General features: G+C 42.7%; 1 protein-coding gene across 1 annotated transcript in view; it reads right to left on the minus strand.

Annotated features, from left to right (window-relative positions):
• Positions 1–205: 205 nt before the first annotated feature.
• LOC122792406 (G patch domain-containing protein 11-like) overlaps positions 206–15,840 on the minus strand; it is a 339,605-nt gene continuing 323,970 nt past the window's right edge. The window contains exons 7-8 of the mRNA XM_044060194.1: positions 496–577; positions 206–243 (exon numbers count right to left, since the gene is read on the minus strand). Of these exons, the coding sequence (XP_043916129.1) occupies positions 206–243; positions 496–577 (120 nt within the window). The remainder of the gene's footprint in view (positions 244–495; positions 578–15,840) is intronic.

A 15,840-nucleotide genomic window follows, 5' to 3' on the forward strand; every position in this document is an offset into this window, starting at 1 on the left:
GTTGTGTCTTTCGGCTTTTCCCGGTTAGGGGTCGCCACAGTGGAACTCCGGTCCGCTAATGATTGGCAGTTGATTTTTACGTGCAGAGTTGCCAGCCCTGACGCACAACCTTCAAAGAAGGCACGCCCATTCACGCATGTCTCCACGCAGAAGATGCTCTAGCTGAGAGTCGAACCAGTCAGCGTCTTACTGTGAGGCGACAACGCTACCGCAGCACCACCACCGCGGATTGCTGCTGCTGCTCTAGTAATAAAGAGAAATCTGACAAAAGCATGGAAGCAAACACACTAGGTAGCCTGTGCCCTAGGTGTACTGCTCTTTAAATGTTGCAAAACAGAAGAATTGCAACAGAAATTAACACAGCACCTCAGAGCCAGTACTTCAGTTTCAAACCCAAAACTTCCAAGTAAATTTACAGTCTTCTGAATATTATTTTTGAGAATAAAAAACACATACAAATTTTCTGAATGAGTAATTAAAAATAAATGATCTTACCATCATAAGTTGTCCCACACCAGACACAGTAAAAGTGAGTCTCTCTCAAGTAAGCAGTCAGAGCTCTCAATTTATCAAGAGGCTAAGAGTTAAAAAGAAAACAATATATACACTTTGAAGCAAAAATGTTTTCATGACAAGACATTTAGCATTATTTACAAAAATGAAACATCCCACTGTACAATACAATAACATAAGCTTTAAAATCTTCCTGCAGCTCAGACAGCAGATTTCAGGAGTCAAGACAGTTTACAGCAAGGGTCGTCTTTCCTTTCACTGCTTACAAGGAAAGCACAGTTGTGCACACTTACCATAAATGTAGATGTTAGAGTGTATTCACTGTTGCAGTCATCACATTTGGGTAGTCTCTGCCAGGGCACCCCTTGGCAGGCCCGAATATCAGAGGCTTAGTATTTCTGCATCGGTTGTTGTCGCTTGAGGACCGACATCAGGTCGTCAGTTGTATAAAGTAAGGCAGCCAACGCCATTACATCAGTCTTTCTTGTCCTAACCTGTCAGGAGCGCCCAAAGTAGGAGGCCAGGTTCTGGTGGAAGAACCCCACCAGTAGAAAATAAATACCAATATGTCCATTGTAAGAAAAGAATGAGAATAAAGGGGGATGGGGGGAGGGGAAACCAGGACTGCAACAGCGAATACACTCGAACATCTACATTTATGGCAAGTGTACACAACTATAGTATGTTCTTCATGTTTCACTGTTGCAGTCATCACATTTGGGTAGATTCCCAAAGCTGAGGAAATGGGTGGAGGCAGTCAAGGAAACGAGGGGCTGGCTAGGATGCCCTGCAAAACTGCAGAGGCAAACCCTGCCCTGGATTTGAAGAAGAGAGGCAGGTGGTAATGCTTGGTAAAAGTGTGAACAGATGTCCAGCTGGCAGCCTCCAGGATGTCCCTGGTGGGGACTCCTCTGAGGAAAGCTGCAGAAGTGGAGGCTGCTCTGGTGGAGTGCATCCTGATCCCCTTGGGGGAGGCTTTCCATGCTGTTTGCAGCAGAAATTGATGCAGTGTGCTATCCATTTGGAGAAGGTTTGCTTGGAGATGGCTTTGCCTTCTGCCCCTGTAGCAAAGATAACCCGAAATTGATCAGACTTTCTGAAGGATTTAGTCCTGTCTGGATAGAATCTGAGCTGTCTGTGCACATCTAGAGAGTGAAGAATCCTTTCCTCCTTGTTTTGGGGATTAGGAAAGAAGGTGGGCAGATGAATGGATTGGTTGAGAGCCACACTGGACACAACCCTGGGCATGAAGGGTGGGTTAGTTCTGAGGGATACCCTGTCTGCATGGAAGATGATGAAGGGTTCCACAGCCATGAGTGCTTGCAGCTCAGAGACTCTTCTGGCTGAAGTGATGGCCAGAAGGAAAGCTGTCTTCCAGGAGAGAAATGTTAGCTCTGCAGAAAAAGCTGGTTCAAAAGGGGTCAGGGTGAGCTTTTCCAAGACAAAGTTAAGGTCCCAAGCTGGTGTTGGTGCACTTCTGGGGGCCTCAAGTTGCTAGACCCTCTGAGAAACTGTTTGATCAAAGGGTGTGAGAAAAGAGGCTGGTCAGTGGGAAAATGAGCAGAAATAGCAGAGGCATGAATTTTATAGAGGAGAAAGAGACCACTGTGTTGTAGGTCACCTACGTAATCCAGGATGAGTGGGATGGAGGGCTGTGCCATACTGGCTCCCTTAGCCTGGATCCAGGTGCAGAAGCTTTTCCATTTATCTGTATAAGACTTTCTGGTGCTAGGACATCTGGCCTCACGGATAACATCCAGAACCTGTTTACTTAGAATGGCAGATTGCTTGGGGGTTATGGACTAAGCTAAGCTGCCAAATTGAGTGTTTGCAGTTTGGGATGCATGAATTCCCCTTCCCTCTGGGTCAGGAGATTTGGAATCCGAGGAAGATGCCACGGAGGCGGCAGGGACAGGCTGCGCAGCGAGGGTTAACAGTGTTGTTGTGGCCAGTCTGGCTACAAGAATGGTCCTTGGTTTTTCCTCCCTTATTCTGAGCAGTACCCTGGGGATGAGAGGTAGGGGAGGAAAGGCATAGCCCAATAGATTGACCCAGGGGAAGGACAGGGCATCCACATTCCAAGCCATGCAGTGATGCTCCCTGGTGCAGGATTTTCTGAGCTGATGGTTGGCGTGGGAAGCAAAGAGGTCAACCTTCTGTGTTCCCCATTTCTGAGTTATTAGGGTGAATGTACTTCTGTTGATTTGCCACTCGTGTGGGTCTAGAAGGTTTCTGCTTAACTGGTCTCCCAGAGAGTTGAGAGAGCCTGGCAGGAATTGTGCTAACAGGTGTAGTTGCATGGAAGAGGCTGTGAGCCAAAGGGTCATGGCAAGCCTGCATAGAGGGTAGGAGTGAGTCCCTCCCTGCTTGTTGATGTACCACATCACAGTGGTGTTGGCTGGTTTGATCAGGAGAATGCCTGCAGAGAGAAGGGGTTTGAAAGCTATCAAGGCGTGCTGCACAGCCATCATCTCTTTTTGATTGATGTGCAGAGGGATTTCCTGAGGGCTCCATTGGTCCTGTATGCACCTGCCGTCCAAGTGTGCACCCCAAACATAGTCTGATGCATCTGTGGTGAGGGTCTGGGTGGTGGGGGGGTGGGAGAAGGGCAGCCCCTTGTTGTGGGAGCATGCTGTTCCCCACCAAAGAAATTCCTTTCTGAGTCAAGGAGTTCTAGGTAGAACAGTTTCCAGGTCTTGACAGTGCTGACACCAAAGGCTCTTTAGGTACCACTGAAGTTTCCTCATGTGCAGTCTGGGACATGGAATGAGTAGTATGCAAGATGCCATGATCCCCAGAGCTTGCAGAATCTTCCTTGCAAATAGCTGGGGCCTGGTGGCTAGTTCAGAGAAGTAGGGTGTCGGGCAAATTTGTTTCTCTGGTGTAAGGAATGCTACCTGGGATGATGTGTCCAGACTTGCTCCCCGTAGATTATCCTTTGGGAGGGCACCTGTTTGGGTTTCTTTTCATTGATTGTGTATCCTAGGGAGGTTAGTAGTGTCTTTACAAAGGCCAGGTGCTTGAGCAGCTTTTCTTGACTCTCTGCCTGATTAAGGCAGTCGTCTAAGTATGGGTAAATCTGAATATTTCTTTGTCTGCAAAAGGCAATGGCCGGAGCCAAACATTTTGTAAAAGCTCTGGGAGCAGTAGATAAGCCAAAGGAAAGCACGGAGAACTGAAAGTGGTGAGATCCTGCCCTGAAGCGGAGATATTTCCTGCATGATTCCCTGATAGGAATGTGGAGGTAGGCCTCTTTTAGATCTAGGTTGGCTATCCAGGCATCCTTGGACAGCATAGGCAGCAGATGCTGGAGGGTGAGCATTTTGAATTTTGGGATCACCAGGAAGGTGTTTAGAATAGATAGTCGAGGATGGGGTGCCAGGTGCCCTCTTTTCTGGGCACCAGAAAAAGTCTGGGAACCCTTTTGGGGTTGGAAGGGTATGGAAGGAAAATTTGTATCCCTGAGACACAATGTTCAGAACCCACAGATCCTTGTTTATGGTGGCCCAGGTGCTTGACTGAAAAGAAAGTTTTCCTCCTACGGGTAAATGAAGGTGGGCAGAGGGGGGAGGAGGGGGAGGTGAGTCATTGTGAGTTCTTATCATAAGGGGATGTCTTAGAACTCCCTGGTTTTGAAGTGGAGGTAGTCCACTGCTTAGACCTCTGCATTCCCTGTGGCTGCTGTCTGGGGGTTCTGTTTCCACGGGGCCTAGGCTGGGCTGGCTTACTCGGAGCAGAAAAGGACCAGTGCTTGGAGGGACAATGCCTGCTGAACTTCGGGGGCTGGACTTGTAAGAAATCCTTAACTGTTTGCATAGATTTTGCTTTTTATTCCATCTTTTTTAAGACCTCTTCTGCCTTAGTGCCAAATAAGTTATCTTTGTGCAAGGGGGCATCCAACAATTTAGATTTGACATGGTCTGGCATGGGTTGTTCCTTAAGCCATTTTTTGCTTGGGCTAAAGGAAAGTCTCTGTTGATCAGTGGCAGTGAAAAACATTGAGCAGCCTGCCTGCCCCTGTGGGAGTGGTTACTGACTTGAAACTGTAGTTTTATTAGCCATTCTGGGTCAATTCCAAAACTCCTTCATCTTCCTCTCTTAAAACCTGGTTGCCTCGTGGTTTTGGCGTCTTTTCAGGCTTGTTGGCTGTTGGTGAAGCACCCACCAAGAGGAGAAAACGCTGAGAGAAGAAAGGAGCCACTTTTGAGACTAAGTATTTTTCCTCTGTTTATTTGCTAAGTTTTTCTGCATAGCCACCTATTTTGAGCATTTTCTGGCTTGTTAAATTTGATTTCTGCATTAGTAACTGTATTTAGAGCACAACCTAGAGCTGTTTACTGAATTTTCTGTTTGCACTTATTTTTAAAATCGTTTTTTTCTCAAAACTTGCATTTTATCTGTCTTTGGCCTAGCACTGTTGTGTGGGGTCATTTACTGCACTGTTATAACTTGTTGACACTTGTTAACCTCTGCTATCTCTGAAAAAACAAAAAAAAAAACAAAAAAATCTTGCTTTTTTCCCACTTTTTTGAGATTTAAAAAAGTTCAGTTACAGGCTTGCTGTTCTTGAACTGTTTGTAAGTTTCTGTGAGGCCATTTTTTGCTTGGGCTAAAAGAAAGTCTCTCTGTTGATCAGTGGCAGTGAAAAACATTGAGCAGCCTGCCTGCCCCTGTGGGAGAGGTTATTGATTTGAAACTGTAGTTTTATTGGCCATTCTGGGTCAATTCCAAAACTCCTTCATCTTCCTCTCTTAAAACCCTCTTCTGCGCGGTTTTGCGAGTTTTTGAGCATAGCGCAACAGCGGGCAGCGCCGCATAATTGGGTTTAAACTATTCCTGGCTCCACAAAGTCTGCTCTTCACTTTTTTCCCTTAGAACTGCTCTATCTCTCAATTTAAACACCATATTCTCATTATAAGGCCCTTCACTGGTCCAATTAAGTAATCCTACAAGTTAGCACTATTAAACCATAAGCACTACTTACTCTTACACTCTCTACGATTACCCTGTCCTCTATTGGTCCATCTTAAATTCAGTTTCCCTATTACTCTAGCATGTCCAAAGGTCAGTCAATGGTTTCCTCTCCAGTCCAGCTGGTGAATCAGGGAATTTTGAGGCAATGTTACAACTGTCTCATGTACACGGACAACCCTCTCCTCCTCCAAACTGGTTCAAATATATGTGAGAGATGCAACTATTTAGCCAAACTGGAGGCTGAGCTCTCCCATCTCAAAACTGGTGTAACCAGTCAGGAGGAGAAGGTAACCTCACACAACACAATTCCAGTATCACATAGTCCCACCACATCAGCGAACCAAACACATAAATACACAAAAACATACTCGGAGGCTCTAAATAAAAATCTACCTAAGCAACAGAGACCTCCAAAGCAGACATCCAAGCAAACGCTACCTCAAAACAAAACACACACAACACATAACCCACAAAGTCAGTATGCCAAGCAGCCACAGCCCTTAAGGCTGAATAACGCACCTGATACTCTTGTTATAGGTGACTCTATTGTCAGACACACTGACGTCCCGCTCACCAGGCTGAATAAAGAGAAGGTCACAGTGAGCTGCCTGTCGGGTGCTAGGATCCGACACATAACGCAAGCACTCAGGTCACTCCAAAGCAAATACAAATATGACTCAGTCATTGTACATGCTGGTGTGAATGACTTGAGACGTACCTCCCTGGACTACATGAAAAGAGACATAGAGGAGCTCTCTGATCATGTAGCCCAGGCTGGTATGACCCTGACCTTGAGCAGCATCTTACCCTCACCTAGAATGATGCCACAGTACAAAGACAAAATGATCGATTTTAACAATTGGCTAAAATTTTGGTGTCATTCAAAGGGGATCCAGTGTCTGTCAGCCTGGGATGACATGCTCGACAAGCCACGTTGCTTCGCTAGGGACGGCTTGCACCTGTCACCACTGGGCTTTGGATATTGGCAAAGGCTCTTGCCACCCCATAGTGCCTTTTTAGGCAAAGCTCAAAAGTCAAACCCACCCCCATAGACAGCACAAGGAACAAGAAACTAAGGGTAATGCTGCTAAATGCCAGAAGTCTTAACCTCAAGATGCACGCACTCGAAGCTCTTCTCAGTATGGAGAACATCGATATCTGTGCAGTGACAGAAACCTGGTTTAAGGCTCCAGAGAGCACCCCAGCACTACCAGGCTATACCTCATATCATGCTTTTCGGCCCCAAAACCCGGACCGAACCACAAAAGGAGGGGGGAGTTTCCATATTTATCAAGGATATCCACACCTCCAGGTTAGTGGCATTGCACGAAGTATTGGAGACCATCCATGTGCAACTAACAGTGGGCAAGACTGCTTTTCAGTTTATAGCATCCTACAGACCACCCTCTCAAAGTCAGGAATCCCATTCGGCTTTCCTGAAAACATTGGAGAACATTAAGATCTCTCCGAACACCATTATATTGGGCGACTTCAACTACCCAAACATTGACGGGAAGCACTACTCAAGCCCCAGCACCTTAGCCCAAAGATTCCTGGAAATTATAAACTCAAATGCTATGGAACAACTAGTCACCACTCCAACAAGAGGGGACAACATACTAGACCTGATCATTACCAACATGGGGACTCTATGCTCCACACCAGAAGTATATCCCTCATTGGTAAGATCAGACCATAAATTAATTTCACTGGATGTCCACATCCCGACCCCACCCCCAGCCCAGAAAACCACAGTGAAAAACTTCTCAAAAGCGAACTTCTCACTTCTCAAAACCGAAGTGGAATCCTTCAAGGCCCCAGGGCCAGTGGAAACTACAGCTCAAACTGCAGAATCCTATATCAATGCATTCTACGGACAACTCCAGGAATGCATGGATCATGCTATCCCAAACAAAACCAAGACCCAATCATCCAAAGGCAGGCGTCCAGTCTGGTGGACCCCTGCCATAAATAAACTGTACAACAGAAGGAGGAAGCTACTACATGATAGAGCAAAATCCCTAATAGGGAAGGCATCTCTGATCAGTACTAGCAAAAAATTACGATCCCTCATAAAATCCTCCAAGGCCAGCTTCGAGAGAAAAATTGCACAGGACACCAAAGACAATCATAAGGCTTTTTTCAGTTATGTTAGAAACCTGGGATGCAACTCCCAGACTTGTTCTGAGTTGATTCTAAACGACAAAAAATACACTGAACCCACAGACATCGCCAATATCCTAGCAGACAGGTTCAGTGCAAACTTCTCCACTCCCTCCCCCACAAAGAGCAAGTATCTATCGGCAGAGGGCTGCCTCCCAAACATCTCAGATGCTCAGGTGAAGGCTGCCCTCTCCAAAGCAAAAACACTGCTTCCATGGGACCAGATGGCGTCCCAGGTTAAGGCCCTACATGAACTACAAGAGGAACTAATCCCTCAAATAAAACAGCTATACAATCTCAGCCTCACTACAGGATATGTGCCCACAGAATGGCGTGCAGCAACAGTGGTCCCACTCCACAAAGGTGGAGCCTCTACGGACCCTGGAAACTATCGCCCCATAAGCCTGACTAGCTTAGTCTGCAAGGCTATGGAGAGGATCATCATGGAGCTCATAAACAAAGACATTGGGGACCTACAGACACTAGATCCTACCCAGTTCGGCTTTGTCAAGGGCAGATCCTGCCTTTTGAACCTGGTTGACTTCTTTGAAACAGTCACCAAAGCCATAGATGAAGGGAAGGTAGTCCACACAGCCTATCTGGACCTTGCAAAGGCATTTGACACAATACCCCACTCGGGCATCATAGATAAGCTATCCAGCTTAAATATAAACCCCTATGTCACAAGATGGGTCCAAACTGGCTCAAAGACAGAACCCACAGAGTGAGAGTTGCTGGAGCCATGTCAGACTCGAAACCGGTCACAAGTGGCATCCCACAGGGTTCTGTCCTGGGACCACTCTTGTTCGGTATATACTTTTCCGAGGTACAGGCAAACGTGGGAGGACTATGGCTCACCAAGTTCGCAGACGACTGCAAACTGGGCGCCATAATCAACTCTCCAGCTGACACAAACATCCTTCAAAAAGGTCTCACAGAGACAGATAACTGGTGCCAGTGCCATGGTTTAAAGCTAAATGCCAAAAAATGTATAGTCATACCCTTTGGCAAAAACAATGTGCCCACAAATTACCACATAGGCGGAAACCCATTAAGTACAGAGAAAGTTATTAGGGACCTGGGGACCCAAGTTGATAGCAATCTCTCCTTTGAAAACCACATTGCCAAAGTGGTTAGAAATACCTTCTATATAGCCCACCTCATCACGAAGGGTTTCACATCTAGATCAAGAGAGGTAATCGTGCCCCTTTATTCATCCCTCATCAGGCCCATCATAGAATACAATGCCCCTTTTGGGATGTACCTTACCCGACACCTACAGCAATTAGAAAGACCCCAAAAGTATCTCACCAAGAGGATCAAGGGTCTCAAACAGATGCCATATGCTGCTCGGTTAAAAAAAACTCCAGCTCTACTCAGTTGCATACCGCCTACTTCGAGGAGATCTATGCCTGACATACAAAGCTATGTCAAATCCAGAATTAATGGACATGCTCCACCTCAGTAAATCTAAATCCCTTAGAGCCACACGCTCGAGGGACTTGAACCTCAGCACAGAAATAAATAGAACTTGCTGGAGGGACAGGTTCATAACCCAGAGGCTCCCTTCGCTCTGGAATAGAATTCCAGTTCATGTGAGGCAGAGCACCTCACTGAATCTCTTCAAGAAGAATCACGATAAGTGGATGGGGGATCGTAGGTTTGTCCCAGGGATTACTCCCGTGTCACTATTAGACAGAGGCACAGTAAACTAAACCTTAAAAAGGGCACAGTATACTCAAATCAAGGGGTGGCATAAGCCATACAGAATCGGGCTAGGCTTATAATTGCCCCAGGGCAGATAGCCTAGTATGAACCTATGAACCTATGATTAAAAGTTGATCAGTCCAACAGATGCACAACCTGCATTTGGGCTAGTGGTGAGATGGTCTGGGATTCATGCTTGCACATCAGTCTATATACCCCTAAGCTTATGAGATGAGATCATGCATCAGATGTATGACACTGGGAAGGTAAAGTTTCAGTACCCTGGCCAGATGACAGCTGTGACACCCCATACATCTGGAATACTGCAACGGTGATTTCAGTCAGGTCATCTGCTGTAAACCCCTTTTACTACACATTTCCCCTGCAAATTATAAAGAAGAAAAACAGACAACTATGAAGATTCTCATGTTCTTTACTTTTTTTCCTTGTTCACCATTCACTGCATCTGCTTATTGGCCAAACAAGAACAGAGAACAGCACTGTTTTAACTATGACACTTTTATGGGTACAAGCTCTCCATAACTGATCCTTCTTCCTCTCCATAGCAAATGTCACATTAGACTTCATGGAAAATGATGCACCATGATACACAGCTTTTTAAATGTGCAGATAAAGCATAGTATGTGTCAGTAGATTTCATAAGCCTTGACACCGTTTTGCTTACCTTAGTTTCTTATATAAGAACTTTTAACCGCTTCTTTACATTTGCCTGACAGATGACCATAAACATAAGCACACTTTATGGTTCTGATAGCTATGCTATTATGTTGATGTATTTTCTTTATAAATACTTCATATATTTTAGAATCTTTATCAGCAGGATTAGGAATATCCACCAACATGCTTTTCTACATATTTTTTTAAACATCCTTATTAAAATATCACACAGGCATAGGCAAGCATACATTAACAAAAAAGAAAACCAACCATTTTAACATTTTCCATTTAAATAAAAAATACATCATATATATTTTCTTTGCTACTATCATCAGTCCAACATTACATACATTTTTGAATTCCTGCTTTCCCTTAAACCTCACTCCTTCTGAACATTATCATGCATGTATTGTTCCCACAATTTCCATTTACTTCCATGTAATTTGCTATTTCCCTTTTCTAAACATCCCTCTTAAAATTCTTTTATCTCTTTTATAATATTCAATGCCTCAAATACAGCTGGTGTAGATTTTGATTTTCGAGTATTTGCTTTTTTTGGCAGCCAACAGAATTAAACTTAATAAGCCCTTACTATGTCTAGGGAATTCAGATCCTTTATTCCAGCTCAAAAGAATAATTTTTTTACGTACAGTCATTTGTTGACTCAATATTTCTGATAAGAGTACTCTGTAGGGAATTTTTTAAAATCTGCCAACTCATTACACTCTCAAAATATATGTTCCCAGTTACCTCTTTCTTCTCTATCACACCTCCAACATTTGCTATCTACATGAGGAAAAATTATTTGAAGCTGCTTACATGCAAACACTTCCAAGCAAAGATCGGAAAACTCTGAACTTGGCTGCATACTTGGGAGCCATATATATGTCTTCTCATTTTTTTTTGTAAATTGCTTTTCCAGTCTTTTTCCCCAATCTTTTCTAACCTCCTCTGACTGATTACTATGGTTACCATGCAATACGCTATATTCCTTACTAAATTACCCTTATAACAGATGCTAGATTCAACTAGAAACTCTACTAGAGCAGGTATTTCACCCAAAATTCCCTTGTCCCCTTCTCTTTGCCAGTACTCTGAAATCAAGCCCCATTAGGGAAGGCAGTCTCTAGCCTGCAATCTAAATGAAAAGTCTTCTTGGCCTCATCCCACTTTATTACCTTCCCTGCCTGAGTTATTTGCTCCCAATAGCTTGAGTCTTTTACCAGTTTTGTCCAGTAAATTCAGCCCATTCCTGCCTATTTTCTGTACCCTTACTTGCAGTCATCTGTACTGGCAAAATCTCCTTTCTCCATTCTCATATTGGCTTAGTTTTTAGAATACGTTGTTACTTTATTAATGTAATATTTTGTATGGTTATTATTATTCTCATTAAGCATCTACATCCAAAATCCCACTCTGTTTTTTGAACTTCCCCTTGCTTCACCATCATCCCTTTCCACTTTGAATTATAGCCTTATGCTTGAGTTATGTACATGTGCCTTAACTTTTTACCTCTAAAACATTCCTTCAATTCAGATAAACCTAAACCACCTTGTTCTCTTTACTGAATCTAATTGCAACTGCTACCATGACAATGCTTGGGTAACTTACCATCCCATACCATGAACAATAGAATACACTTAAGAAACTTTTTTCAGCCCGTTAAAGTGGCATCTTATGAGCATATATTTCATATCCATATAGGAGTTTGTGCATTACTGCATTGTATTTTATGCATTTCTTAGCACATTGTATATAATTTTTCCCTTCTTTTTCTCCCAATGCACTCTTTTAATCATAACTTTTCTGCACTGAATCTTACCATTAGTTCTGAAATTTGCTATGCATTCATTCTGAATACAATGTGTTGATTACCAAGACCATGGTGTATTTTCTGCTCTTTGAACTTGGGTCACTGTTGAATCATGTATTACCAAATGACTTAATTGTGAATTTTCAATATTCAAAATAAAGTTGTGTTAGAAAATAGTGATGATTATTAAGTTTAAACTTGTTAAAGCTAGCCTATTCCCAGTCTTAGACAATTTTTATTGTATGCTATTTTACTACATATTAAAATGTTGTTGTGTCTTTCGGCTTTTCCCGGTTAGGTGTCGCCACAGTGGAACTCTGGTCCGCTAGTGATTGGTAGTTGATTCTTATGTGCCGAGTTACCAGCCCTGACACACAACCTTCAACGAAGGTACGCCCATTCACGCATGTGTCCACGCAGAAGACGCTCTAGCTGAGAATCGAACCGGACAGTGTCTTACTATTAAAATAATAAACATTAATGTACTTTTTTCTGTGATGAACATGGGGGGGTTACTGTAACAAGGATAACTTGGACCACTGGATAGGAAATTGAAAATTCACCTCTAATCTGTCACCCACATCTCTGATGGACACAGGCAGCCAGTAAATCATGTCATAACCCCCAATCACCCCTATATAAACATCTAAAACATATAACTTGAGAGACACACTTGGGTTGCACAGTCAGGCTTATAAAGACCCTATCTGTCGTTAGCCTACTATACGCCTATGAACCTATGAATAGCTGCTTGAAATGCATTACTAAGGCTATTTTTACTACTTTTAGCAATCAAAGGTGATCACCACATAATTGCAGAACTATAGGACAATATGAAATACAAGTTCATTGAATCAGAAAAACATTTAGTCCTTGCTAAACCTACCTTCAAGGCTGTACATCCCTTCTCAGGAAGGGTAAAGTAGCTCAGTCCCAGAGTGAATTTATGGGTACCTATCCAAACATTCAGGTTTAATGTGAAGGATGTTAGGGTGTCATTTTGCCTGACTTGCAAGGGAAGTTTCTTCCTCAGAAGTGGAGTAGATGTTGGGTAATAAATTTATCTCTCTACTACATTTTATTTATGTGCTGAAGTGGTTATTTGTTATGGGGCAGTCGGTGGTAAAAGCAAAGGGCAGTTAGGGTGATCAAAATAAAGTAATCATTGCTGGGGACTGGTGATTGGCAGAGTATGATGTCTGAAAGTGCCAATGCCCAAAATCTTTGTTGTGGTTGCCAGTTTTTATTTCACTTTTCTGGCACAAACCAGATAGCTATGTGGCCCAAAGTAACAATATACTCTGCCTACAGTATCATATACTTTAACTTAATATTCACTGAAGTCAACATTGGGAGGTATAGGGATAACCTAGAGCATCAGATATAAAACGTTCCCATGGCTGTTAATTTGACACTTTTGTCCATCATAGGTTCATAGGTTGGTACTAGGCTATCGGCCCTAAGGAATATGCAAGCTTAGCCATAACAATTCCCTGGAAATTTTTTCCCACAATATTTACTTCTCTGGGCCCCTGTCTAGCAGGGGGACTGACATGATCCCCAGGGTGAATTTCCTATCTCCCATCCAATCATCAAGGTTCCTTTTGAAGAGGGCCAATGAGGTGCTCTGCTTGACATGTATGGGCAGTCTATTCCAGAGTATGGGGAGTCTCTGAGTCAGGAACCTATCCCTCCAGCATGTTTTGTTCATTGTGATGATAAGGTTTAGATCCCTGGAGCGTGTGGCTCTGAGGGATTGGGATTTCTTTAAGTAGAGCATGTCCAACAGCTCAGGGTTTGACATGGCCTTGTATGTTAAGCAGAAATCGCCTCTGAGTAGACGATATGCTGCAGAGTATAGCTGGAGTTTTTTTAGACGGTCAGCATATGGCATCTGCTTTAGGCCTGTGATTCTTTTAGTGAGGTATTTCTGTGGCCTTTCCAGCTGTTGCAGATGTCTTGTGAGGTACATACCAAATGGGGCATTATACTCTATAATGGGTCTAATGAAGGATGAGTACAGTGGGACAATGACCTCCTTTTTTCTGGATGAAAAGCCCTTATTGATGAGGTGTGCCACATAGAAGGATTTCCTGACTGTTGTGGCGATGTGGTTATCGAAAGTGAGACCACTGTCCACTTGTGTCCCTAAGTCTCTCATCACACTTTATTAAATTTCCACATTACAGGTAATTGCCAGAAGTAGCTGCCTGCTTGTGTGGTTGGGAGACAGGTTATATACAAAAAAATAGCAATTACATAATCATTTCTGAATGATTAATGACATGATTTATTGAGGGGGGCAATATTTGTCAGAGAGGAACACAGCCATTATATTTACATGATTCCTTCTCAGTAAAAGGTAGTGTAACCTCTCAGAAAAGGCACATTCTACTGGGATAATATATGTGTTTAGTACCAAAAAGTCCCAGAATTGTTTTTTCATTAACTGCATTTGAGGAGCTGTCATATCTGTTATGTACAGCTAGTAAATCCAGCATTTCAGGGGCTTTTTTGTCACATGTGGGGTCAAATTCAGAGATTTGTTGCACTGGGAGCCCTGGGGTTAGACTTGCAGTGTTGTGTGATTTGTAGGTGAACACTTCCTTTGTTATTACCTACAAGTTTCATAATGAAATTTCTGTGGCTTTGGTTCATGTGCCTTTAATGCCACAGTCTGACATTTTCCAATTAAAAAAAACTAAAGCTCTTTGCATTAACAAACAGTGCTGGTAAATCAAATTTTGCTAACTGAACTGTTAAATTTCTGACCTGGCAACAGTTCTGTCTTGTGTTAGTCACGTATTGTAATATTTTGCAGTAAAACTTCTATTCCCTTATCCTGACAAGTAGACTGCATCCTATCTAAATACATATGCATCCCAAATTAGGCTTGGATGTTGTACACATTTCCACTTTTTAAAACTGGCTATTTTTTCATGTATTTACCCAAAAATGTTTCCCTGACCTAACTCTCCTTTCTGTATGTGATTTGTAATATGTCCTAACATCTGTGCAAGCAGTTGAGTGTTTTAATTTCCTTGCTAACAATCATAGAGTCCTTAAAAGTAAGATCATTTGAACCAACATGAAAAAAACATGTGCACACTTCCCTACAGTAAACCATTCCAAGTCCAAGCTTTACATCCCATATTTTTGCTTTTGGCAAGCATAACACTATTCTATAATCATGATCCTTTTTGCAAGTGAGATTATCAATTCCTTTAATAATTAATTGTCCAGTTACTAGTACATCACTTCTGACTGTCTTAAGAATCTCCCATCTCTAATTCAGTAATGTCAGCTCTTTCAGTTGTTCAAGTATATCTTCATCACCATTAATCTTGAGAAATCTCACCATTTATACCTCCTACATCATTTGCAAGCATACAGTTCTCATTTAGCTGCCTTTGTACTTCCACAGCCTGAGCCATGTTGTCAAATTCAGTCTTTTTTCTCTTTTCATCGTAGTGTAATGCTCATTAATCCTTCTAGGTTCAATTTAGATTTCTTCCTTTTTGCCTGCCCCTTGTCTTTTTCCTATCTTTTGGAATAATGATAAAGTTTTCTGTAGAATGAATATTTTGTGCCAGAAAAACAAAATATTAAAGCACTTATAGAATTTCTCACTAAAATGGACAAACATCCCAGTCGATAGCTGAAAATACAGCACACAGAACCGCTTGGCAGCCACAATGGGCAGGGACTCACAGGCCAAGGCAAATAATTATAGGATTTCTTTAATTTGAACTGAAGGAGGGAGGCTGGAAGAACTATGGCAAAATATCAGGATTACTCATATGAGATGAGAAGAAGAAAAATGAACAAACTCATTGCCATAATGAAAACTCGCAAAGAAAAAGGAATCAGATGCCATATGCTCTATCAAATTTTGTTTAGGATCCATCTCTAAGGCACAGTTAAAACCTTCTCAGACCCCCAAATGTCCTTCAAAAAACAAAATACCCAGTTATCAAAGTGGTGCTGGGGCA

The sequence above is a fragment of the Protopterus annectens genome, chromosome 1.part2, assembly GCF_019279795.1.
Source record: "Protopterus annectens isolate FY-2018-M chromosome 1.part2, PAN1.0, whole genome shotgun sequence".
NCBI classification, from domain to species: Eukaryota; Metazoa; Chordata; order Ceratodontiformes; family Protopteridae; genus Protopterus; species Protopterus annectens.